General features: G+C 42.8%; 1 protein-coding gene across 1 annotated transcript in view; it reads right to left on the reverse strand.

Annotated features, from left to right (window-relative positions):
• ACVR2B (activin A receptor type 2B) overlaps positions 1-27,333 on the reverse strand; it is a 173,183-nt gene extending 145,850 nt beyond the window's left edge. The window contains exon 1 of the mRNA XM_075827344.1: positions 26,839-27,333. Coding sequence (XP_075683459.1) covers positions 26,839-26,992 — 154 coding nt within the window. The 5' untranslated portion in view covers positions 26,993-27,333. The remainder of the gene's footprint in view (positions 1-26,838) is intronic.
• Between the last annotated feature and the right edge of the window lie 599 nt (positions 27,334-27,932).

A 27,932-nucleotide genomic window follows, 5' to 3' on the forward strand; every position in this document is an offset into this window, starting at 1 on the left:
CTTGAATGCTGCGGTCAGCTTCGATCGTGGCATTCAAGGGAATAGCGGTAGAGATCAGTGGTTTTCTCTGATCTCCGCCGTTAGATTCGGCACTGAAGACAGGACACGGGGGTGTTTTGAGGTGCGCCTGTCTTTTTCTGACTTCAGCGCCAGTGCCAGCCACATCACATCATGCTACTGATTAAATTCACGTGTTTACAATACTAAGCTGTGCGGGCGCTCAGCTTAATATCGAAATACACGAATTAACGGTATTGAACCATTTGAGGGTGCACAGCTTCTAAATAGTATCGATATCTTGATGCATCGTGCAACCCTAGAAGCTACTAGGGATGCACAATGCATCGAAACTTCAATACGATGCATCCCCAAACAGTTCGAAAACGGTTATTTCATGCATTTCGATACTAAGCTTTTTTTTACAATAAACCACTCTTGCGAGATCATGATGTGCTGTCACTTACTCACATATTAACGTTACTGAAGTATCTTGAGAGTGAAGAAACATCGCTAACAGCCAGGACGCGATGTCTATTCACAATCCCGACACTTCTGTAACGTTCGTGTGGGACTTCATGACAGCAAGCGTGATCTCGCGAGATCACTATGTGTTGAGCACATGAATGGAGAAAAGTGTATGATGCTGATGGGTCAGAGTCATACACTTCTCTTTACAACGCCCACTTGGTCAAAAGCTAAAAAACACCCAGTTGGGCATTAAGAAAGTCATCAGCATAAATTTAAAATAGGTCATAACTTGATCAAAATTGATTGTTTTTCTAAATAAAAAAAATGCTGCTGTAAATCTACATTACAGCGCCGAACACATTATGTAGGAGATAGGGCACTTAAAGAGGCTCTGTCCCCACATTATAAGTAGACGTGTTAAAGTATGTTTAAAGAAAGCATGTTTGCCTGGAGAGTCCCCTATCACTTTCTCACAGAGGTTCAAGGGTGTACACTACGTGTTTGCTATGGGGCAAGTGGAAAAGAGGGGCTGAACTGCACGGTTAGCAAACATCAGGCCATTCGGTTCTGGGTGGCTAAAATTCAACTCACAATGAAGAGAATGTTTTGCCGTCTTTGCTATGGAGCCCTCTCTCTATTGTGTTTGCCTCTGAAGGTGTTACTTGTTTCTCAGATCAGGTGGGCAAGGTAGTGACCCTAAGGGTATGTTCGAACGCTTAACAAAAAACGGCTGTAAAATACTGAGTGGTTTTCAAAGGGAAAAGAGCCTCTCATTTACAGACGGTTTTTTTGGAGGTGTTTTTCTATTGAGAATGAAAAACGGCTCAAGAAGTGACATGTACTTCTTTTTTACGTGCCATTTTTAAGAACGGCCGCGTAAAAAACGCCCCGTGGAAACGGGACCACGCTTTCTCATTTAAATCAAAGGGCAGATGTTTGGAGGCATTCAGCCCCCGTCTTTTCAACACGTTTACGGCCTGAAAAACAGCTGAAAATAGGTAATGTGAACATACCCCAATAGTGATCAGGCCTGTACAAATTGTATACCACACTTGCCTCTTACAGTTCTGCTCCATTTCTTCAATAAGCTATTTAACCACAACTGTAAAGATTTCAATGCACATTGCAGAATGTATGTGGGCTCAGACGGGCTCTTGATTCAATAAACATCCTTCCAAAATGGAGGATTAGCTTTAGGTCTCCTAACCGTATTCACTGGCTTCCGTAAACCTTTAAAACCAAAACTACCTGGTGATCTTTTAATTAAAACATTTTATACGTATCCAACATTTCCACTTCAATAACTGGAAGAAAATAAAAAAAGAGAATTAACAGGTGTTTGGGGAATGTACCCAGAAAACATTAAAGGGCATACTAAAAAGGACGAACAATTCATCACGCCTAGTTATATGTACCAAGAACAAAGGCTTATTATGGGGATTTTTTTTTTCTCCCGTCCATTAGGTTGATGAAGATGAAAAAAAGTAAAAAAAACAAGGTGGTTACATTTTCCTGGGAATGACTTGTCTGGAGGGCGTCTTTCTTTTCTATATGTGACCATCTGCTTGGAGAGCAATTATGCTAATATAGGTTTTCCCACTGTGTTAATGCTACAATTAGGACAATGGCTCTTTGGGTTCAAATAGAAAAAAAAAAAGAGAAAAAGACCACCACACAAGCATGGGATTTATTAGTAGTACACACTACAACGGTGATGAGAAGAGACAAAAAAGTCAAAGAATAAAAGACGACAATCTGGCATCATCAATTAAAGGGAACGCAATGGAGTAGCAGGTATTTTCACAGAATTTGACCATTTTACGAAGCAAAAATAAAACGGTTGTCTGTAAGAACAATGACAAATAGATCAAATAATGGATAATTTGTTCGGCAGGTAATGTTACACAGAATGCTAACACAACACCAGGAACCAGTCTTGTATAAACTTATATAAGAAGGAAAAAATAGAGCCAAAATTGAGCACAATCAGGATCTTTTTCAATATCATAAGAACAATATTCAAAGAACAGACAATGTCTGACTCGTTCCTACAGACGTGAGCACAAATGCCTATAGCAGATGAGGGTCTCCTTAGAAAAGGCTGAATAGAGGCCATAGTGCTAATTACACAACATGCATCAAAAAGCCGACAGCTGCAACACAAGCCCTTATTTCAATAACAAAGCTATAGACATATGCTAAGAAATGGCTACATTTCTTTACACCCCGGCTCAAAGGACATATGCAACATATGCCGTTTACAAACATGTAGCCATTTTCCCTAGTTTTCACAAAGATTTTAACACTTGGACAAGGAAGTAAAAAACTTACAAAATGCTAAAACAAATGAAAAAAAAAGTACAATTTTAAAAATTCACACCGTTAAAATTCTGAATATTTCTCAAACTTTGTGAATAGTGCCAATTACAGATTGCCTCCCGCTGCAGGGCTGAAGTTCCCAGACATTTTTCATCTTAAGTATAACAGGTGGCATTGACAAAACCGTTCCGTCCAGTAGTTGCCACAGGACATTACTATTAACGCACGATCACTTCAGCTTAATATATAAATGAGAACAACATACATGTAGAGGGGGACAAAAGAATTCAGGTCCATATTATTATTTATTTTTTTTTTACATTATTGAAAAATGTGACAAATCACTTTAGGCTATGTTCACAAAGGGCGGATTCGCTGAGTAAAAGCACGCAGCGTATCCGGAAATGTCCGCTGAGGAAAACTGCACATTAAAAAAAAGGTTTCATACTTATGTAGCCTTACGCGTCCCTCCACCGTCCTGCAGCCCGACCTCCTGGGATGACATTTCATCCCATGTGACTGCTGCAGCCTGTGATTGGCTGCAGCAGTCACATGGGATGAAACGTCATCCCAGGAGGCCAGCCTGGACAAAGAAGCACAGAATTTTTTTTCGGAGTTGCATTCTTTGCGGAGGAGTTGCTGCCATTCGCCACAACAAAAACGCAACATCTGCTATTTGTTGTGGGTTTAAACCTTCTTATTGAATTCAATGGGGAAAACCCGCAACAAATAAGCAGCGATTACACAAATACCAGGTAAATTTCTTAGCATTTTTTCCGCTTAGCATTTACAGTGTGTGGATGAGATTTCTTCAAATCTCATCCACTCTGCCGCTACTGTAGTATGCTGGGGATTTTCCGCAACAAAATCCATTGTGGAAACCGCAGTATTTAGACTACGAGTGAACTCACAGGACCATCTTTGGAGTAGCTTAACTCACATTAGGGATCTGCATTATACGTGACTTTCATAATATATACCCACATGCCAAGACAAATCACAGAAGTCAGGTAGCCAAGGCATTTAGAGATGCTTCTTGTGTCTAATTTTTTAGGTTGCTACTGCTGATGTCTATGGGGTTCTAAGGCTGGGTTCACACAAAGGTTATTGCAGGCAGAAAATCTGCCTCAAAATTCAGTTCTGATTTTGCTCTGCCTGCACGCCGATTCCCACGGCCATTGAGCGCCATGGGCAAAAAACGCTGTGCAATATGCTTTCTCTGCCTCCCATTGATATTAATGAGAGGTCAGAGACGTAAACGCTCAAAGATAGGGCATGTCGACTCCGCCTCCCATTAATCGGCGTGTTTTCCAACGCGGTTTCCGCATCAAAAAGTGTGTAAAAAAACTAAAAACTTACCCTAATAGTGTGGCTAATAAAAAAAAAAACATTAAAACTGGCCCCTGGAATGGTGTAACGGACTCCTAAAGTTTCCAGTAATGTGTCTAAACGTTGCTCCAATTTGTATAAAGGTACTAACCTTCAAAGATATGGCTGAAAGCAAATAAATGTTACATTTACTAACAATTTACAACCAAACAACTTATGAGCAAGTAAAACAACTAAGAGAAAACTTCAGTAAAAAAAAAAATCTGAGTAAAGTGCAGTTCAACAACTCCGGTTACGCTGCCAAGTGCCTGTTATAGGAGACAGAAGTGACAGTGATTTGGTTTTGACCGTGGTGCCAAGTTTGAGTAATGTTCTTCCATCCCTGGTGTCATAGATGAACGGTAGTATCTGCAGATAACAAAAGTTGGGGACCCAAATGTTACTATGGAATAAATTAACTGTGGAACAACTGTAGGATCTAAAATAAATTGTAGTATACATGGGAAAAAAAGAAAACTGAATTTATTCTACACTTTAATATATCTGAAGACACAATATTGAAAATATACAACAATGTACATATCTGGAAAAGCACAGCTAGATGGCCAATGTACATAGAAATCCATTACTGGCCTCTGATCACACATGAAAAAATGTTAAACGAATCTGCCGATATAGACAAGATAGGATGATCTTTACGGAGGATGTGGAAACAGGGATAGATAGGGAATGTGGATTATTTCCCCTCTCCACTTTAAAATAAACATGGTGGAGTCAGCAAGAGTAGCTGTCGGCCGAGCGAGAATTTGGCCCATGGCTATGCCAGGTGTACATCTGGCTAAGTGAGCTCACGTTGGTGGGCACAGAAACAAAGTCAAACTGGTTAATGAGTTTCTGACTGGTACCCAACGTCTACAGTATTTTGCCGATCTCCAACATCGCGTTTTATAAACCGTATTTACTATGAGTAACTTCAGGCTTGTCCGATTAGCTGTAAATCGGACGCTTGTAACCAAGTTCAGAAAGACCACCGACCTAAGAATCCAAAACCGCAGATCATTTTGTTTTATAGATTAGTAGATTTCATCCACCTGACTGGTGGATGAAAGAATAAACAAAAAGTTTCGGAAATCAGGGGGAAAAAAAACTAAAAAAAAAAAATCTTTATTTGATGTTTTTGCTGACAGCTCATGGATGCTTTTAGCAATAGGTGTTTTTCAGAAAGTCACCAATATCTGTCCAGCGGTCTGTATGCATCAATCCACAATCTTTAAGAGTTGCCTTGTTAAAAAAAATATGGCTCTTTTTAGAGGAAGGAGGGAAGGGTAGTGTGTGGAAAGATGGAATAAAAATATAGTAATATAGGGCTGAATTTTATAACATTAGCCACTGACAAGAATGCTCTATAGAAGTGTGGAGGAGAATCCATGCCACAAACGCAGGGCACAGGCTGATTTAACGGAAATTTGATATTCCGCAATTTGAAAAGCCAAGGACAATTTAACTTTTCAGCAGAAGTCAGAAGCAGCAGCATTTTGTGTAGTCATCACTTGCAGAAATGTCACGAGGTGGCAGGATTTCTTCTTGCATTGCTTCCACTTATGAATTATGCATCCTGAAAGGACTTTTTATTTTAACAGAAATCGAGAAAAACGTTCAAGTTGTGAAATTGTTAGAAAAAGATTTTTCACATGGTATAATGAACACCCGAGACCCCATTAAAGTGGACCTGCCAGCTTTATTACAATTGCTAAAGAGGCTCTGTCACCAGATTTTACAACCCCTATCTCCTATTGCAGCAGATCGGCGCTGCAATGTAGATAAGAGTAATGTTTTGTTTTTTTAAAAACGAGCATTTTTGGCCAAGTTATGACCATTTTTGTATTTATGCAAATGAGGCTTTCTAAAGTACAACTGGGCGTGTTTAAACTAAAAGTACAACTGGGCGTGTATTGTGTATGTACATCGGGGTGTTTTTACTTTTACTAGCTGGGCGTTGTGAATCGAAGTGTATGATGCTGACGAATCAGCATCATCCACTTCTCTTCACAACGCCCACCTTCTGGCAGTGCACAGACACACAGCGTGTTCTCGAGAGATCACGCTGTGACGTCACTTCCTGCCCCAGGTCCTGCATCGTGTCAGACGAGCGAGGACACATCGGCACCAGAGGCTACAGATGATTCTGTAGCAGCATCGGCGTTTGCAGGTAAGTCGATGTAGCTACTTACCTGCAAACGCTGATGCTGCTGCAGAATCAACTGTAGCCTCTGGTGCCGATGTGGCCGACACGATGCAGGACCTAGGGCAGGAAGTGAGTGACGTCACAGCATGATCTCTGGAGAACACGCTGTGTGTCTGCACTGCCAGAAGCTGGGTGTTAACGAACAGAAGTGGATGATGCTGATTCGTCAGCATCATACACTCCCATGCACAACGCCCAGCTAGTAAAAGAAGTAAAAACGCCCAGATGTACATACACAATACACGCCCAGTTGTACTTTAGAAAGCCTCATTTGCATAAATATAAAAATGGTCATAACTTGGCCAAAAATGCTCGTTTAAAAAAAAAAAATGTTACTCTAAGGGTATGTTCACACGGCCTATTTACGGACGTAATTCGGGCGTTTTTGCCCCGAATTACATCTGAAAATAGCGCCTCAATAGCGCTGACAAACATCTGCCCATTGAAAGCAATGGGCAGACGTTTGTCTGTTCACACGAGGCGTAATTTACGCGCCGCTGTCAAATGACGGCGCATAAATAGACGCCCGCGTCAAAGAAGTGACCTGTCACTTCTTTGGCCGTAATTGGAGCCGTTATTCATTGACTTCAATGAATAGCAGCGCCAATTACGTCCGTAATTGACGCGGCGTTCAAGCGCCTGCACATGCCGTTACGGCTGAAATTACGGGGATGTTTTCAGGCTGAAACATCCCCGTAATTTCTGCCGTTACGGACGCCCTCGTGTGAACATACCCTTATCTACATTGCAGCGCCGATCTGCTGCAATAGGAGACAGGGGTTGCAAAATCTGGTGACAGAGCATCTTAAAGAGGCTCTGTCACCAGATTTTGCAGCCCCTATCTGCTATTGCAGCAGATCGGCGCTGCAATGTAGATTACAGTAACGTTTTTATTTTTAAAAAACGAGCATTTTTGGCCAAGTTATGACCATTTTTGTATTTATGCAAATGAGGCTTGCAAAAGTACAACTGGGCGTGTTGAAAAGTAAAAGTACAACCGGGCGTGTATTATGTGCGTACATCGGGGCGTGTTTACTACTTTTACTAGCTGGGCGTTGTGTATAGAAGTATCATCCACTTCTCTTCAGAACGCCCAGCTTCTGGCAGTGCAGATCTGTGACGTCACTCACAGGTCCTGCATCGTGTCGGCACCAGAGGCTACAGTTGATTCTGCAGCAGCATCAGCATTTGCAGGTAAGTAGCTACATCGACTTACCTGCAAACGCCGATGCTGCTGCAGAATCATCTGTAGCCTCTGGTGCCGATGTGTCCTCGCTCGTCTGACACGATGCAGGACCTGTGAGTGACGTCACAGCGTGATCTCTGGAGAACACGGCTGTGTCTGCACTGCCAGAAGCTGGGCGTTGTGAAGAGAAGTGGATGATACTTCTCGTCAGAACGCCCAGCTAGTAAAAGAAGTAAACACGCCCCGATGTAACACACATAATACACGCCCAGTTGTACTTTTGCAAGCCTCATTTGCATAAATACGAAAATGGTCATAACTTGGCCAAAAATTCTCGTTTTTTAAAAATAAAAACGTTACTGTAATCTACATTGCAGCGCCAATCTGCTGCAATAGCAGATAGGGGTTGCAAAATCTGGTGACAGAGCCTCTTTAAGGAATCTAAATGTGAACTATATGGCAACATTCATTGTAGACACTCAATCACCTACCAAATGATATCAGACGTCAGATTTTCCTATATATTGTGTGGGGTATCATTTTGGTGGTGCTCCTCTGCTTACTTCGGGCGGAGCGATTGAAGTCCAGATATTATTTGAGGCATTGCTGGGGGGTCACAGCAGTCTCTGACGTATCACACCTTTTCTATAACTAAAGGCACACTATAATGCTCATACATAAACTGGCAACTTTGAACATGTTGGGAATCACCAAAGACTTTGGCACTGCAGAAAGATCGATTACTGCTGGACTTGGAATGCAAGTAAAAATACAACCCAGCCATTAGAGATGGGAGCAGCAAAATAATTCTAGTGAAAGGTTAACAGAATTGTCATTATCTGGTGTGCACATTTTCGTACGTGCATTACATTAAAGGGGCCTGCATCCGATAATAATTCGGAAGAGCAGCATTTCCATCTGTTAAGTGTCTTGACCGATTTCGGCAATCACATTTTCTAAAATTAATCTGCGAGACTGCGAGCAAATGGCCAACATCTGCACAGCCACCCCAATGCCCAGCACCTCGTTTAGATTGGTTGCTAGGAGGAAGTGGACACGCTCTTGCTTTTTTTAGGCCCTGCAGGCATTGAAAGGATTAAATGTAGAAGCGTCATGCTGCGTTTGAACTCAAGTATAAAGATTCAAAGTGAGAACATGCAAGTTTCTGACCTTCAAATCCAGTCTCATAATAGCATTACTTTTCCAAGGAACTTAGCGCGACAAAGCTCTGGTTAAAGAGTGACAGAACTTTCTAAAAGATAGTCCAAAGAATGTCATTTACACGGGAACATAGGTGCTGTCCTCACCCTAAAATCAACTTCCATGTCACAAACTACCAATGCAATGCCAAGCAGTCTCCCAGTGACCCATGTCATCCCTGGCATTAATCACAGCTCCGAGTTCTCGAAAAGAGGAAAAAGTCATTCAAGAACGGTACTGGGACCCCATATCAAGATTCTTTACCATTTCTAAAGCTAGATGTAGTCGAGTAAATGGACACCAGTGATAAAGTCTGTCACATGTGGTATGTTAGACCAAGCTATACTACATACATATCACTATTAGGCCTTATTCAGACGAGCGTGCCCGTTTTACATCTGCAAAAAACAGAGCGTATTTTATGCATTTCAGTTCCGTGTAGTATCCGTGTGCTTTCCATGTGGCATCAGTGGTCCTGTTTTTTTTCATATTTCTTTAGCAACTGGTGCGTGAAAAAAACGGATAGCACACAGATGTTGTCCGTATGCGGTCAGTGTTTTTCACGCACCCATTGACGTGGTCTGCAAAAACAGATCAAAATAGGACACAGTGAGCTTCACGCAACTGACATGCTACGGGAAAAACCACGGATGCATGAATAGCCCCACTGAATTGCATGGGTCAGTGTGCTGTCCGTTTTTTTATTTTTTATATTTTTTTACCAGACAGCAAAACTGACGTATATTACGCTTGTCTGAACAAGGTCTAAGGAGGTTGTCAAAATGTAACACTTGTGTCTCAGATTTCACATGCCCACTTTCTAACAATTAAGCACTACTTTTAAGTTAAGTGCCTGTTCACATTTGCGTAGGAGGCTCGGTTAAGATCCTGCCGAAAATTCCGAAAAAAAAGTAGCATGCTGAGCTGTTATTTCCAGTAAAACCATGCACACCCCGGCGGTAACCCGACGGAACACATTAAAGTCAGTAGGTTCCATCGGGCGGCGATGGTGTACAACGGAAGCGACAATTCCGATCTTTTCTTTGTTCTGCTCCTCTGACGGAGCAGAACAATGAAAAAACCAACACAGATGTGAATGAGGCCTAAGAATCAAAAGGTGAACCCACCAAGTACTACAAAAACAAAACGTGTATATACCATAGAGGCAGACCATATGACTGCTATGGATCCCCAGCCCTGGTTGTTCCACTAATTTTGCTATTGGGTCATGAGAACCTGTGCAGGACTCCTCTTCTCTAGGGGAACTGCATTGTTAGCGAACAAGTGGTGGGGTGCTGGAAAAAGGGGTCATTAAAAGGGAGTGGAGGGGAAACAAACACAAGGCCCTTATGTCCTGGACCTTAAAGGGGCTGTCTCAAGACGACAACCCCTGTCCTTATGCCTCTGGACCCTCTGCTATGAGCCAGAGAAGAGTGTTGGGCTTCAGCCTTCAATGTGTTACATGGACAGCCATTCACCTAAATGTCCACCAGGTAACACAACATTTCCCATGACAGGTGACAAGTCCGGATGGCGGAGGACTGCACCAGCAAAATAAGCTGCTTGACAAAAGTGCTAGGAGCTAAACTCGCAGTGACTTCAATATGAAAAGGGCTGCCTGTTATTGCCAACCCATTTAATGGGGAGGGGCACATTTGATTCTTTGCAACAGAGCCCCGTCTCTTCTATGTAGGATAGATGTCTCACTCCTGCATAATATGTATGAATATATTAGAGTAATGACAGTGTATATGTATAGACAGACATCTACATAATCTCTGGTGAACCCCTTTAATATCGGTGATATGTCCATAAAGAACATCATCACCCTTTAATGTCAGGTTACATAACCAATTACTTGAAAAATGCTCGTAATCTCGTATATCAGAAATTCTCTCTGTATTCATGTAAACTGCACAATAGAAATAAACGGAAAATAGGTCCATGGTGTGAGAAAGTCTGAAATCTGCAGTCGAGCCCACTGAATGTAACTGTGCATTGTGCTTTATCTCACATCTGAACGCGCCCAACAAAAACCTACATAACGGACTGGTGGAAAGAGCAGTCAGCAGAGAACAGGAGGTGCTATTTGAGTGTGAAATTTTCTTATACTGTAGTGTTCCCTTTCAGAGGAACAATCCTCTGTCTGTGACATCTATGAATCTCGCTAATCTTCCCTTACAGGTACAGGGCAGAAGCAAGCAGCCAGGGTCATCCGTCACATCACATTTTGTTTGGCAGCAAAGAAGCAGTTCTTCGTTTCTACATGAAACAGCTATTGAAAGGTATTCTAAGAACAGATTAACTTCTTAAGTAAGCGGAAAAAAACATTGCCCCCAAATAATGCAGTATATTTCTAATGGCTTTCCGACAAAAAACTGAACACAGTCAACTTCTTAGACATCAATAGAAAACATCTCAAAAGTTAAGATGCCCATACACTAGATGAGTGGCTTATTCCCCTAACCCTCCCTATTGAGGACACAACACGCTCGGCCGGGCCAAGCTTGCATGTTTATGGGGAGGAGGTCGGGAAGAATAGCAGTCAGTCGAAAGAGCGTTCGTCTGATAGATATCTAAGCTGTATAGCCAACTTTAAGCTCCAGCAGAAAATTTCTATTACTGGCAGGCCATCAACAGAAAATAGAACAAAAATGTTAACAGCCAGGAGCAAATTTCTTAGCACTATAGGACCATATGGGATTCGCCCAGGCCAATAGGGATGAAAAGTAAATAAACAACCCCATCCTTTTTAGTCACAGTCCCAAAGATTAGCTATAGGGTTTAAACGTAAACAGCTCATACAAGCATTTGCTATATGTGCTGACCCCCCAAATAATAATAATAATAATAATAATAATAAAAATAAAAATAACCACAGTTTGGCAGATTTAAAGGTACTCATTCTGAAGGGTCATTTTAAAAACAACAGAGAAAGAAAAATTTGGGAATTCAAGATGATGATAAAATTCCAGTCATTGACACAAGGCCTCAATCTAACACCAGGATTTATGAGCCACTACATGGACACACGTCACGTCCCCCATCAGACTGACTCCAGATGCCTTAACTCCTAAGTCATCACCCCTATAACCTCAGTTTTATTGCCCCGGCTTATCTTAATGATGTATCACCTCATGTACTAATTGTCTTTGTGTAACATCTAAATGTTGTGCTTTTTTCTAAGTCATTCATTTGTAAACTGCCTGAAGAAGGGGCCTCTGTGCTCTGAAAGCTGCATATAGAACTTTTATGGTTAGCCAATAAAGGTATCATACCTATTATACTTTTGTCTTTTTTGACACAAAAGTATTTAACATTTCAAGTATTTATTAGGGAATCCTTTCTAGGAAGTGCCTGACTGTTCATGGGAAGCTATCTGGCATCCAGAGAAGGTGAAGATGAATAAATTCTAGTAGCACTCTGTAGAAGAAGAAGATGGCGCAGATCCCAAATGCAGGAGAGCGGAGATTTTTGGGTAAGAAAATGTTTCTCCCTGCCAGAGCGTATCACTGTACTTTAACAGAAAAATCCACTTGGCTAGCTTCACTCAGTCCTCTGTTCCCCATCTTGTAAGATTCCTTATTATTTCAGGGTACTTTCACTCATGCCAGTCTCATTTTAAAAACTGGGGCTAAAAACCCTAGTATAGCAGATTTACGGTGTATTGTTTTTTTTTAACAAAACAAATAATATTGCAGCATGTCCGTAAACTGTACCGTTTTTGGCTACATTGTGTGATCGGGATTTTATAATCCCACTTGCTACCACCGTTCATCTGGCCAAAGTGGTACATGATATTAGTGACCATACTGCAAAAGAAATGCAAACCCTTAAGGGTCTACGGGATGCCGAGTCACCGAAGTTTTCACATAGCACACTGCGGGGAAATTCCAAACCCTTGGGCTTCACAACTTTCAGACGACTACCAGGCTGTTCTTTTCTTTAGTATGTGAATAGGGGGTGGGAAGAGACAAAAAAATAAAAAACCACAGCACTATATTATGGAATTGGCATTTATGCAATTACCCAATATTCTTCCAGGTTGACCTTTCGCTTTACAAGTAAATTCCCTACAGCAAAGTAACCTCTGACATGAACTCTGGTTGTGATAAAGATCCCCATAAGGCAGTTACTACACAGAACACAAATGAAACCTAAAAAGTATTCTAAAAAAACACATGTTACCAGCTCTGCTTGCACGGATGCAGCTCTGAAGCCAGAAAGCCTTGTATCCGCTCCAAGTAAACATATATGTAAATGCAGCTTGCCAATTTTCTACATTATTCCCATTAGCGCCTGTTTTTACAGAGGAGGCCTTGAAAGAAATATTCCTATGTGCAGAGACTGCCACTTACACACCATAACCACCTTATTTGTGTAATTGATGGTCTTGTGGTTAGATCACAAGGTTGAGAAACTCACCGTCACTCGTAAGAGTCTTAAGCAGATCACTTCATTATACTGAATGGAATGTTTTCAAAACCAAAGAGAAAATGTGTTATTACATATATAGCGGAGATGCAGGGGGCTGAGAACACACCGTCTACCCTGCATTATCTGTAGTCCATAGAGAAGATGATTGCCCATCCCTTCACCGTGGCCCCCAGTCAGGGGTCAAGGGGCAGGCAGCTGGAACATTTCTCCTCTGCTATTCCCTGAGGGTAGCCATAGACAAAATGACCTTTCTGAATACCAATATATATCACAGGGCATGTTGACTTTTAAAGAGGGGATGAATGATTTCGTTTCTCATGGCATTAAGAACAATGGAGAAGGAATTTATGTTGATAAGTTGCAGTTCCAGCACTAGGGATCTCATATGCATGTATTTTATCACTTCACACACGCCCTGTAGTGGATAGGAGGTGTAAACTTAAAAGCTATGTACACCTTCGAAAGCTATTTATTTATTTTTAATAAAAAGGTAAATTCAGTGTGTTTTGTGCAACTTTATAATTATACCTATTACTTTTTGAGATACAGCTGCTCTGTATCCTGTATACAGAGCAGCTGTATCGTGCATTAAGACCTGAATCAGTCAGGTCCGCGGGACTGGCGGGTCCAGCGTCAGCGGGTCCTACGTGCCTGACACGCAGGAGAACTTAGACTTCATTCAAATTTGCACCAGGGCTCCGTTCCAACGGAGCTTTCTATCGGAACGGAGCCCTGACTGACACAAACAAAAACCATAGGTTTCCGTTTCCATCACCATTTATTTCAATGGTGGCGGATCCGGTGCCAATGGTTTCCGTTTTTCTCAGTTGTGCAAGGGTCCCATCGTTTTGATGGAAGTCAACAGTGTAGTAGACTACGCTATTGATTCCGTCAACACAACTGAGACAAACGGAAACCATTAGCACCGGATCAGTCACCATTGAAATCAACCTTTGGTTTCCGTTTGTCTCAGTCAGGGTCCTGTTCCGACGGAAAGGGACCCTGGCGCAGATCAGAACGAAGCCGTAGTTGTGATCGATTACAGGTGGATCGTGCGTGGACCCGCTGACACTGAAACAGTCAGTCCTGCGGACCTTAAGGGTAAAGGATTCAGTGCTAGATACAGCTACTCTGTATACAGCTGTATATCAAAAACTAAAAATTTATTTTAATAAAAACGAATTATAAAGTTACACAAAACACACCGAATGACCTTTTTATTGGGAAAAAAAACAAAAAAAAAACAAAAAACGTTCAAAAAGGCGTAAATAGCCTTTAACATCAGACTGGCCATACATAAATGACAGCTGAAGTTGCAGATTTCGATGGAAATGGCCGACTATCTAATGTGTATGGGAGCATCCAAACATCTGCAGTCTGGGGAAACAAATGACCAGGTGACAAGCGTTCTCATGGTGGCAACGTCTGCCTGTGTAGACCCATTCGTAGTGAGCCCTCTCAGTGTATCAAACTGCCAGTATGTGTATACTGTACATATCGGATATATATCTAAATATATACGCACTATATTTGCTCAATTCCCAAGAAGAAGCTGCCTGTTTTGCAAGTCAGAGTCAGGAACAGTCCAAACACTCAGGAATGTGAAAAACCCTCCATATAACCACAAATTACGATCTGGAAGAGATTATTCTTTATGCATTTCCTTCCCACAACATTTTAGTAGTGATAATTCCACTAAGCCACAAGTCTTGCATATAGGCCAAGAATCAGCAATGGACAAATCCATATCCTGTGGATAACAAGGATGCCGAGCCAAGTCAAGATGAAAGACCTAAAGCCAACAATTACATCAAGTAAAGAGATTGAGCTATCTAGATTTACCAGCTCGAGCCCACGTGAGGTGTTCAGTGATTTACTCCGCATTACTTCTATAGCACCAATATGTTTGACTCCCATCAGATATGGTCCCCAGTGCAGCTGACAATCTAAATTCACCATCGCAGAGATGCAGACCAGGGCCAAACTTGAAGGAAGTCACTGAGCATTCAGTATATTGTACTATAGGTTGTGGGCAAGCGAATGTACATCACAGTCTGATGTGACCTCCGCATATGGCAATACACATCTGTTGACACTGCAGAGAAATGAAAAAACGGCAAAGTACGTCATCAGGCAGGCAGCTCTTCTTCATGCCAAAGTTCCCTGATGAAACTACTGCTGACCAGTATAGGAAACGTAAATGGACATATTGACGCGTTCTAGGGGCACACAGTCTTCGAGTTGCATTTATTGGGGAAGTACTTCAATTTTTTTTTAGGATAAACAAGCCATTGATTTTACATTTCTGATAAACACCCATGTAACTGCCTCAATATTCACAAATGTACTACTCATTTAACTATTAAGATGTAACCTGTGAAAAATGTAGTAAATCCCTGAATTCCCCATGAAATAACAAACCCGTAGCAACTTTTCTTAGAAATCTGTTGTGCTATTCCTTTAGGATTCCTCCTAGAAATGTATGAATAAATTAACAAAATAAATGTTACCATTATAATTGAGAACGGGGTGTATCCCTCCACTGTCTGAGGGCACAGTCCAACATAGTGGCAGCCGAAACTCCTCTCACTTGTGGTGGCCAATGGACCCACCATTTTGTCGGTAATACACCGCAAAATCTTACGGATATTTGCCACTGCAAGTGTGCAGGGTTTCTGCCACCGCTACATCAGTCCATACCCTAACAGAACTGATTGGACATCTGTGTAGAGACCCCCCCCCCCCCCCAACTGGTAACATCAATTTGTCAGTTCATTCCTACATTTCCAGGAGGAACAACAGAGGAAACACACCATAGAGCTCTAAGAAAAGATGCTTCAGAATGGTTATTAAATGAGGAATAATTTTTTTACTAAAATAGACATGTCAGGAGCGGTGATGGGACCACTGTCATTTCTATTGGAATATGAATAAGGCTAGGGCTGTACAGCAACTTTTGGTTGTGAACTCTTAACATTACCTCATCCTCAATAATTCCACATGGGAAACAAGGCGTCAACGTGGTCTATACTCTACAACATCTCTGGTGGCACATTGTTTGGTCCAAGGGCCTAATTGTCATGCTCAATAAAACTGCAGAAGTAAAAAACTTTCCCGTCTGTAAAACGTGAACATAAAATCATAGAAGGGACAAGTGGAAATAAGCAGCCTGTCCCACTGGTGTCGCCGTACTACATGATGCCAATTGCACAGAAATTATGCCAGCAGGATTGTAGACGACAGATGCCACCATTTTATTACTTACACTAGCAATGCAGCATTTGCTGCTCCGCGACAGTCAGTAAACCTGAGAGCGGATTCATCGAGAGACTTATTCCTCTCCAATGGTAAGAGAGATAAGGCTTGCGGTTAATTCGAGAAAACTTACAGTCCCTTTCAAGCCACAAAATGATTGCGTGTTAAGGGTCTGTATTGTAGCTGCAGAACCCAGATCATCAGAGTCATGCTGACCTAAGATCACCATGGGGTCATATGGTGATCTATCCTCAGTTTAGAAGAACCACGTTTGGACTAGGTTTTGCATCAAATAAATGGAGCAATGAGATTGATTGAATCTTTTAAGTTGACCTAAAAATCATTTGTCGTCGGCACATCCCCAACAGGCATCGGCTAGTCGCTAGCAAAGACCGGAGGTGTGAAATTGTTGGCCAAAAAGACAAGTGATCTCAAAAGCGATTGAATGGTTTCCAATATGAAGGACTCGCTGTATTATCGATCGACACTCATTTTTACAAATTCATCTTCACATGTAAAAGGACCCTAAGGCCCTATGCCCACCAGTTTTTTCCTTCAGGGTGCTAGCCGTTTTTCTGACTAGCACACTGACTCATTCATTTCAATGGGGCCATGCACACTACAGTTTTTTTTTGACGGTCCGTTGCTCCGTTCCGATCCAAAGTAGAGCATGTCCTACTTTGGTCCGAGATTCCGTGACCGTGAAGCCCATGCAAGTCAATGCAGCCGTAAAAAAAAAACTGAAGGCACATGGAAGGCATCCGTGTGCCGTCCGTGTGTGACGGAGCTGTTGCCTAGCAACAGCCGGGCGGGCAGAAATACACTACAGAAATATTACACTAATCGGCAGCCACTTGTCTCTATCAATCACTGATAGAGAAAAGAGGCTGCTGATTAAAAATAAATAGGCAGTTCATACGTGCCCGGTCGTTGTCTAGGTGACAAGTCCCTCTCCTTCCAGTCAGACATTCCTTTCTGACTTGGCAGTCTGTGATTGGCTGCAGAGGCCGCTGCAGCCTGCGATTGGCTGCAGAGGCGGTCATGTGGGAAGAAGCGTCATCCCTGGAGGCCGGCCTTCTGACGTCATCCTGACGTGCGTGACCGGCACTACAGCCTGTGATTGGCTGCAGCGGTGACATGGATGAAACGTCATCGCTGGAGGCCGGACAGGAGGATTGTAAGTATGAATTTATTTATTTATTTTTTATTATTACATTAAAATTGTATCTTCCAAGCGCCGAGCATGGTACTGTCCAGGGTGCTGAAAGAGTTTCCGCCGATCAGTGCAGCCCATTAACTCTTTCAGCACCCTGGACAGTACCATGCTCGGCGCACGGAAACACGGAGTGCACACGGCCGCTAAAACGGGCACACGGATCAGTCACAAACGGCTGTGAAAACTGTGTCGGAAGTGTGCACGAGGCCTTAGGCTGTTCTACCTTGTTTTTTCTGCACATTATCCATATACACCCAGACATTTCCAATGTGAAAATCGTAATTAGTTAATCTTAACCATTCCTTATTCTGCTCAATGAAATGAACGTGTGTCAAGCAAACATGCCAAAGCAAGCAAGATAAATAAATGATAAAACCGCACCATGAAAACAAAAATTGTTGATAAATGGCAGGCATCATATTAAAGCGAGCGGAGCACAACCCCAACTTGCTGGATGACATCAATAAATGAAAAGAAACACTGCAGATACAAAGTCTTCTAATGACAAGAAGTTTGGCTGGGTGTCTGGCTGCCGCCTCGGGAAGCACATGGGTTCGATATAACGCATGCTGAACACAGCCGGGCTTGTTTACAGTACAGCAGTAAAGCATGCTCTGTGGTTACTGATATTAAAACACTCCATCTCCTGTTATTGCTGGGTTTGGAGTACGACGGTGACATCATCAGCCTCTACAAGTCTAGTGTGTGTAAACACGATAAATCACAGCATCATTCCTACACGAAGCTCAAAAAAAAAATAAAAAAAAATCGAATAAAACTTACTACCAAGAATAGATTAACTTGTTATAAAAGCTAAAAATACCAATGAGCACGAATGTCAGGCACTTACTATTTTAGATCTTGAACAATACTCATTCAAGCCGGTACCCAAATCATACCATGTATTATTGGAGACAACAACAGAGCATCACATCATTTATAATAACCTCGATGGCATGGTCATTTCCTATAGACTGTGAGCCACATAGTATTTTAAAAACCAAAAATGTAATAAAAACCCTGTAGACTTTTTGTGCTGGGATTTTCATTCCCATAACATATCGAGAGATCACAAGATGCCTTTGCATTTCAACTCCGCTTCCATGCGTCTTTCCCTATATTCCGTCGTTGGTTTATGGGGACGCCATGCTAACCCAGTTTGGATTAAAGAACATTAAATGGTTAGTTTCATCACGACAACCCCTGTCCATACGCCCTATGAGGTTATACGGACACGTGGCACATTTATTACAGACATTTCCGCGACTGTGCTATTTATCGGAATTCAGATTAATGGAATTTTCAGTCACAGAAATCTTTGCAACAATTCGGTCATGTGTGATTATAACCTTAGGATGAGATCAGGCGACACAGATTTGTCCCAGATTTTCGGAGTGTGATATTTACTGTACAATACATGTGGATAGTATTTGAAAGCCTCCGTCTGCATGTAGAGGGAAAAAATTCTGTATAGAATTCAGGGCATGATGCAGAGTTTAAAATTCGCAACATGTCAATTCTGTTGCGAAAATCCATGGCAACATGTGGATTTTCGGTAAATGACACAGTGGAAAAAAATCTGTTTAGACTCAGGGCTTATTCACACAACCGAGTGCAAACTCAGATGTTAAAAACTATAGTTTTTCCACGTCCGAGTAGCGCCAGTGCGGGACCAGTCTTCACGGTTCCCTCAGTTTTGAGTCTATCGAGGGATCTGAGAACAGAAGAAAATAGGACATACCTCAACGGATCCTTCACACGTTCCGTTAAAATAACAGCCACGTGAACGGCCCCGCATACGTTAGTGTGAATAAGCTTTTACCCTAAGGCTGGATTCACACGAGCGTGTTCAGTCCGTGATATACAGTCCGTACGTCGGTCGCATTTCGAGGACCGAACACACTGCAAAGAGTCGGGCTTCTAGCATCATAGTTATCTATGGCGCTAGGTGTCCATGCCTCTCCGCGGAATACTACTAGACCGTATTGAAAACACGATTACAGTACGGGACAGTAGTTCCACGGAGAGGCAGGGACTCCTAGCGTCGTACATAACTATGATGCTAGGAGCCCAGCTCCCTGCACTGTGTTCGGTCCGGGAGATGCGGCCGAAATACGGACCGTATATCACGGACTGAACAGGCTCGTGTGTGAGCACCTAAGGGTACTTTAGCACTGGCAGATTTTCTGCCATTAACTAGCACCAATCAACAATGTAGCAAGTTGATTGGTGCTCATTGAGCTCGATTTACAGGGTGCAATCATAATCCATCGTTGGTGCGATCGTTCGGGCACATACAGTTTCGTCATTGTCAGAAGTGCTGCTGAGAACCGATGATGAATTTTTGTGCCCGTATAAAAGATGCAATCAGCTAGTTTGTTGGCTGATCGCTAACAATGTTTACAGGGAAATGAGAGCTCAAAAGTGCGATCATCGGCTCGTGTAAGAGGTACTCCCTTCTAAGAGTCGGAGTATATTAGATGGACAGCCATTTCTTTTGTGTAATAATACATCTTAGGGTATGTTCACATGCTGAGTCAAAAACTTCTGAAAGTACGAAGCGGTTTTAAAGGGAAAACAGCTCCTGATTTTCAGACGTTTTGTAAGCCACTCGCGACTTTCACTGCGTTTTTCACGCCCGTTTTTGGAGCGGTTTTCTATAGTCTCAATGGAAAACGGCTCCAAAAATGTCCCAAGAAGTGACCTGCACTTCTTTTTCGCGGCCGTTTTTCAAAACTGCCGCGTATAAAAATGGCCCGTCGGGACAGAACGCCATTTTTCCCATTGAAATCAATGGTCAGATGTTTAGAGGCGTTCTGCTTCCGATTTTTCAGCTGTTTTTCGGGCTGAAAATAGACCATGTGAACATACCCTTAGACTGGACCTGGAACGATCCGTTGATGGGGGGGGGGTTGGTTTATTCTAAGAAGAGTAGTTCCTATTATAGTGACAGGTCCGCTGGGCTATTAGACCAAACATTAAAAAAAAAAAAAAAAAAAAAAAAAAAAAAAACTTGCAATTTGGTTAATAGCACCTGAGACAGAATACAGTGGACATAGTTATGAGTCTAAAGTATTCATGTGGGGTGTGCTAGTAGTTTCCCACAATATAAACACCCCCCTACATGAAAGAACAAGCTATATAAAATGGGAAATACCGGGGGGGGGGGGGGGTATATTAAAAGATTTATACCAGTTTTATAGCGTTAAAAAGTAGAAACATTTGGTGTAAACCATAGTTGCACTACAATTTGCGACTTTACTTCTTTTGCCGCTCGAAAGTGGCAAGAAAAAGTGGAAGATTTAGCGAGGGGGGGCAACGACAACAACAGATTTGCCATAACTTACCCTGGAAAGTTGTGGCAAAAGTCTATACCAGCTCATAGAAGGCGTAGATTTGCATTTCTATCCCATAGAGAGCTAAAGATGTGTCAAATTTATTAAGAGTGCACCTCTTAATAAATTTGGCACACTACCAGTCAATGTTAGATTAAGGATGGCGTTTGAAACACCAGTTTTAATATATGCCCCTTAGTGTCTCTTTAGGCTAGGGTTAAACGGCGACTTGTGGCCGCACGACATAAGATCGCAATGAGGCGCTGCTACATCGCAACCTATGACAGTGAATGTTGCCACGTTACAACTCGCCTCAACATAACAGTCGGCAGAAAAACAAGACCTACTGGTTTTCAGCACAACCACATTCGCTTTTATTATTTGCAATTTTAGCAGTGCGACATTGCGATCTTACGTTGGGCGAGCCACAAGTCGCCGTGTAGCCTTACATATACTTTGAATCGGACAATAATAAAGAGAAGTAAACTACGGAGAGTGCCTACCACGAATGACTGAGAAAGATTGCATACTAAGAACAGTAACGGTTCTCACCCATAGAGTAGATTTCCATCTCTTAGACCGTATTGTTTTTTAGTACCTTAGACATATCAAATATGGTGAACGATGTAAAATCATTCATCATAATCTTTCACGTCAGACACGATGGCAGAAGCTGAAGATACCTGGGGCACTCGCGGAGGACCCAGATGGAATTATATGTGGTGGCCACTGGGAGATCTGGGGCACATGCACAGACATAAAAGAGTAGTGAGACTACACAGAATTATAGGATACCGAAGTGAATCTGAGGAAGTACACGCACTGGTGGACATCTTGATAATGGGGGGATACAAAAAGTAATGTAACATAAATACAAGACAAACTTTCAATGTAGTTGGGATTTGCAGTTCAGCACAGCACCATAGAAGTCTCGGGGCTTGTCCACACGTAGCGAAATTGCGGACTGAAAATACACAGCAGAATACAGTAGCAGTAAAGTGGGTGAGATTTAACAAATCTCATCCACATGCTGCGTAAAATTTCTGAGCAGAAATTCACCTGCGGTGCGTATTTTTCATCCCGCGGCACATCAATACCTGCTGCAGAAAGTGGACTGAATTGCTGTGTTTTTCAGGAGAGATATCAGCATCTCCCAACATTGAGGAAAAACGCCGCAAAAGCCACACCATTATCTGCAGTAAAAAAAAAACGCAAGAATTGGTGCGGTTTTTCCGCAGCGGATATCATGCTAGTTTCTGCGAAACTGCTGCAGAAATTTTCTGCAGCAATTCCGTTACATGTGGACGAGCCCTTACAGCCTGATGTTAGCGTACAGAGCAATGGCAGCACACGTGGGAGCTACAGAAATGAATATAAAGTGTGAATATACATTATACGTTTATATAACTTCTGAACTTCCAATAACCTGCAGACAGAACTAATCCAAAGTAGAAAACGTCAAGGACGTGTAACCACAAAAAACGTGTGCGCAATACTTGCAGTGCCCCATCGTGAAGTTTTATATTTAATCCGTTTTCATTGAAATTTTTACATTGGAAATGAAGTACAAACCGATGCAAAAGGTAATAATCACACAAAACGTACAAGAATACAAATGAGTAAAGAGTAAGACAACCGCGGAGCCTAATTTTAATACAAAAATAATAGAGAGAACTTATCATCTATTCTAAAGTAGATGTACAGGGTAAGTTTATATATGAAAAATATAAAAAGACCAACCATCGTGGAATATTGCCGGCAACTGTAACAAAACACAGGTCATTCTCTCTGTTAAACGTACACCCCGAACACTGACCTCAGAGATCGCAGCTGTAGGGGTACAGCTAGAATAAAGTCCCTTATACAAGGGCCGATGATTGGGCAAACAAGCACACTTTCAAGCGCTCATGCACGATCGGCCCGTGGAACTTGCCCAGTGATTAGTCAACAAGTGAGCAAATGCACGTTTGTCAGCCGATCACGTTTTATGTGGGCATTATCACCCGTATTCATAACCACGTTTAAAAACGAGCGCTGATTGATAATACAGCTCATCTGTCCCCATGCATTTGCATCATGTCGGCAGCACATCTCCATGTTTAGGCCTCATGCACACTTCCATCACCGTTTTATCTGCCGTTTTTGACGGATCCGTGTGTCCGTTTTTGTTTCTGTGTGCACTCAGGTTCCGTTCCGTGTTTCCGTTTTACACGGAGGTTGTGCTTCCGTTTGGCTTCCGTTTTTCCGTTTAAAAAAACGGAAGGTAAACTTCATTTGAACCTGTCACATGTCACAGGAAACACCCATAGAAAGGTTACAAGAAGTTTTCGGTGCTGTTTTCTGCAGCTTTCAGAACATAGAGAACAGTTTGAGATGACTCTGCTTGGCTTGCTTTGGTTTTTTGGGATTGTTGGAGTGAAATGTGTGCATTTACTTGCTTATTTTGTGACGCTGGGCACTAGTTCCCTGCTGCCATCTGTGCGTCAAAAGCTCCTTGGCAAGTTTCTCCCACGCGGCGTCCTTTTTTATAGCGGCCGTGGTAGAATTCTGCCCGCTTATCCCACAGTTCTGGGTGATCATGCACCAATGCTATGAGTCTCTCCACATCCATCTTCAGGAATGAATGTGTACTGTAGTCTGTGAACCTTGGCTCACCCAGCCGTTGCTATGGCAACGGATCCGTCAAAAACGGACGGCACACGGAAGCCTTCCGTGTGCCATCCGTTATTTTGACTGACCCATTGACTTCTATGGGCTACACTGTCACTGAATCACTGACCAAAGTAGGACATGCTCTACTTTTGACGGAACGGATACGTTTAAATAACTGAAGTGTGCATGGGCCCATTGAAATGAATGGGTTCAGGGTGCCATCAGTGATAAAAACGGATAGCACCGTGGGCATGAAGCCTTACAAAGAGAGATGTACTGCAGACTAGCAACATTTACTTGTTCATCAGCTGATGTTTAAAACAAATCGGAAATGAGCGCTCCTTACCTGATCATTGGCCGTGTAAAAGGGCCTTTAAAGTCATTGGTTTTTGGCAGCACATCTGCCCATGTAGACAGGGATGTTCTGCCGACAATAATGAAACGATGCGTCCGTACGATCGCTTTAATGTTCGTTCTGTTATATACAGTATCGATGAATACTCCATGCAAATTATGCTAATCGAGCGCCGATCGACTTGCTATAACGTTAATCGCGCCTATTACGGGCAGGAAATCTTCAAGGGAGCCTTAAATTGACAGAACTCTATGGACGGTGACCACTTTTATGGACCAGCACGTAATCAGCGCTCAAGGATCAAATTTTAAACACAAACTAGAATACAAAAGTTAGAGCAGTGATCTTTTTAGTTTAGTAAAAACAAAAAAAGTCTTGAACCCCCGAGTGCTGAATTTACAATAATGAATAATGTATTAACCTGCAGGGTGCTGGAATAAAATGCAAAATATCAAAATTAAAAAAACAAGAAGGAAACAGGAAGCGTTCCCAATCTTGGTGCCACCTATTTGATGATATGCCCCATCTCCTGGGGGTGCAAAGTGAAAATGAGAATCATGACAGTGCCAGGTTGTGTGTGTGTTATAAACACTGGCACTGAATTTTTAATGAGAACCCTGAACAAAGAAAACAGAGATGGTGGAAGGAGCACGCTGCCTCTTACACTTCAGCTGGCGTGCCACATTCCTAAACAAAACCCAGTGAGGACAGAGGCGCACACCCTATTTATATTCCCTCACACGTCTATATAATACACTTATTGGGAAGGGGTGGGCACACCGTGCCCTTCAGCGCATACACCCAGGCTGGCAGAACAATGACAGCAAAGCATTCAGTCCGCCCATACCTAAAACAAACAGCTGAATGTAAAATAAAAGATGATACAAAATACAAAACAAACAAACACAAATGAATATGCCCTGAAATAACCACTGGAGGAGGTACTCGGTTAACCCTTTGTCTGCAAGGAGACATTACCAAGAGAGCATATTTTTTTGCTATTCCTTCCCCAGTATGGAGGGCTTGTTCTGCCATGTCTTGCAAGAAGGAAAAGGTTACTACGCTCTGTCAGATAAGGACATTCTAGTGTCACAGGGATAGAGGTAACAGATTGTTTGCCAACCATACAAGAGATCAGTTTCTATCCTACCCCTCCCCCCTCTGGCATTCATCATAACAAGGGGGGGGGGTTGCAAATTGCAATCTCCCACCCCCCAAAGCAGCCCTGGACTAGTCTAGGATCTAGAGAAATTGCATTAGCCACTTTGGCGAGAGGAGGTGTAGCCTGCCAACCATACATTGCCCGAGTGTTTACTATATATACATACATAAAATATATAGAATATACATGCAGTATGTATGTCATCCTTACATAGTGTGTATTTTAGGTATAGACACTAAATCCCTGCCATTTCCACCATTTCTAGAGGCAGTCAGACCCCCATGTTTCCAGCAGCTCCACATACTACAGGGGTTATGTGAGGTATGATAAGGACAAGCTATGCAGTCAGCCACAGCGCCACATCCCCCAGCCTCACATCCATACGTTACACAGTCTACAACACGTATAGACATTACACATGTGTGAACGGGGTACAACACCCTTCATTGATCGGGGACGGCAGGCAGGCAATGATGAGACGGTATTACATAATATATATGAATGTATACATTGTATCCATAGACAATGCTGAACACGTTACATACAAGGAAGCGGCTGTCACTATGAACATGCAACACAACACGCTGACTTGTGTTTATGGGAGGGGAAGGTTTATTTTACTACAATGTACTTACTGCACATCACAAGTCACAAATCAAAGCCAAATGAGTCATCTCATAAAAATAGCAAACCCTGGGGGGCATCACAACACTTCATTACCCGCCTGGCAGGGTCTGTCTGCAGCTCCCAGACTACAAACCCCAAAACCGTATCCTAGTTAAAGGGACACCAAACCTAAAGTGCACCTTACCTCTATGTGATCTGCGGGGCAATACAATCTATTGTTCTCTGTAAGCAGCCATGTCAGGTTGACTGTAGTGTTCATCAATGGGATTATTAACAGGAAATCCAGAAAAATGTCTGCCCCCATAATCACGACTATAGAGGAACATTTCGCAGCATTTAGCTACATGTGTGAATGGTTTTTGTAGCTGACACTTTACTTTTACTCCCTTTATTCTCCAATATTGGGACCCCCATATGTCTACCGCTTCCACTAGTGACGGATCTCCACCTGTGTCATAATCTGGATCTATCCTGGTAACAGGCTGACCGCACGTGTGCTGTGGATTAAGAGGAATAGTTGGAAGAAAAAAATCCCAGACACGTGCACAATATACAAAGACATAGCAGTGATCCTGGAAACTTCCTGGAAGAAATCCCCATAGACGTGACCGGATTTGATTATTTACAAATGATAATCGATCCAGATATTTTTTTAAATTCCTTTTTGGGATCGATGGCGAATCGTTACAAAAACGATGGATTGTAACGATGTGAAGGATTTTGTACCTCCACGACCAGTACGGTCAATGTGCTTCACAGTCAATCGCCGTTACCGCCCCCGTCAAACGGTGACAATCTGAGGAAATTGTGGACTGTAAAAGGTTTCCAAAGATTACAATTGAGCGTATCTGATCGTTTTGGTAGCGAAGAGGTTAATAATTGCCAATTTTTACAACAAATGGGGGAAGTGGATTTAGAGGGAGAGTCCAGAGGTGTTATAAGGAAGGAGTTTGTGGAGCAGGGTAAAGTTCTCCACACATACAGGAGTCACTATAGATATACATGGATATACAGGGCTGAGCACATGGCCACACACACACACTGGGTCTTACCTGCACAGAAAGTTACCAGAAGAAGTGCACAAGTCAGTCCCAGAGCCCCCATATTCCCAGGAGGTGGAGGTCTCACAGCCCATAGAACACATACAATCCCATCCGCCGGAGACGATGATAATCCCTTCACATTGGTTACATATGTATCCACCATGCAGCCGCCCGTCACTGTGTGTGCCAGTCAGTCGGGATCACCCACGCGTGGGCAAGGGGGGCGTGTAATGTTGGATCCGTGGGAATGAACTGTGTGTGAATGTGGAGCCCAGGCAGATCAAACAGCAGCAGTAGTGACTCCCCCCCTGCCAGGACGACTCCACCTTCTGCAGCAAGCAGATTACACGGGGGCGGGAGGGGGGAGGCACAGACACACAGGAGCCCAAACTTCAATGTGACAGAACCAGTGTGTGTGGTGGGGGAGTCACTGGAGAGGACTTGCGGGCTCTGGTCACTGCCTCTTCATTGTTACCTGACAAAACACTCCCAAATACTCTCAACTCTCTCCAAAATGGCTTCTAAAATATAACGAGAGGAGCCAGGAGGGAAACCCGGATGTTTGATACAAAGAGAGGGTGGGGAGTAGGGCACAGCCCCCCCCCCCCTCTCCACAGGCATGGGAAAAGAGGGGGGAGGGGTAGAGACATTCCTGCTTTCTGATTGGTGGCGTGAGCTGTCCGTCAGCAGAGTAAATGGCTGAGTAGTAAAGGGAGGGGGAGACGGCACCCGGTCGTAGACAGTCTGCTGGAGAGAGAGAGCATGGCAAGTGGAGGGAGTGTGGAGACTGCAGCCGGGGATCGCTCCAGTGTGCTGGAAAACTTCACACATGCAGCTCCTCCTGAGGCTTTACAGGATGCCAAAAAATAGTGCAGAGGGATTACTTACTCCAATGTAGTCGCCAATTACGGCCGCAATTTGCTTCTTTTTGACCCACTCGAACGATAATTGTCCAGTGTGAATGACGTTTATCTAATATTAAACGATCGTGCCAACGTAAATCTGATAGCGCCAATGTAAACGCATCATTGGTGCGAGAACTGACCTTTACACAAAGCAGTCTAAGGGCAACAATGACCCTCCTCGCCTAGCGGGCGCTAACG

Source organism: Rhinoderma darwinii, chromosome 5 (assembly GCF_050947455.1).
Source record: "Rhinoderma darwinii isolate aRhiDar2 chromosome 5, aRhiDar2.hap1, whole genome shotgun sequence".
Lineage (NCBI taxonomy): Eukaryota > Metazoa > Chordata > Amphibia > Anura > Rhinodermatidae > Rhinoderma > Rhinoderma darwinii.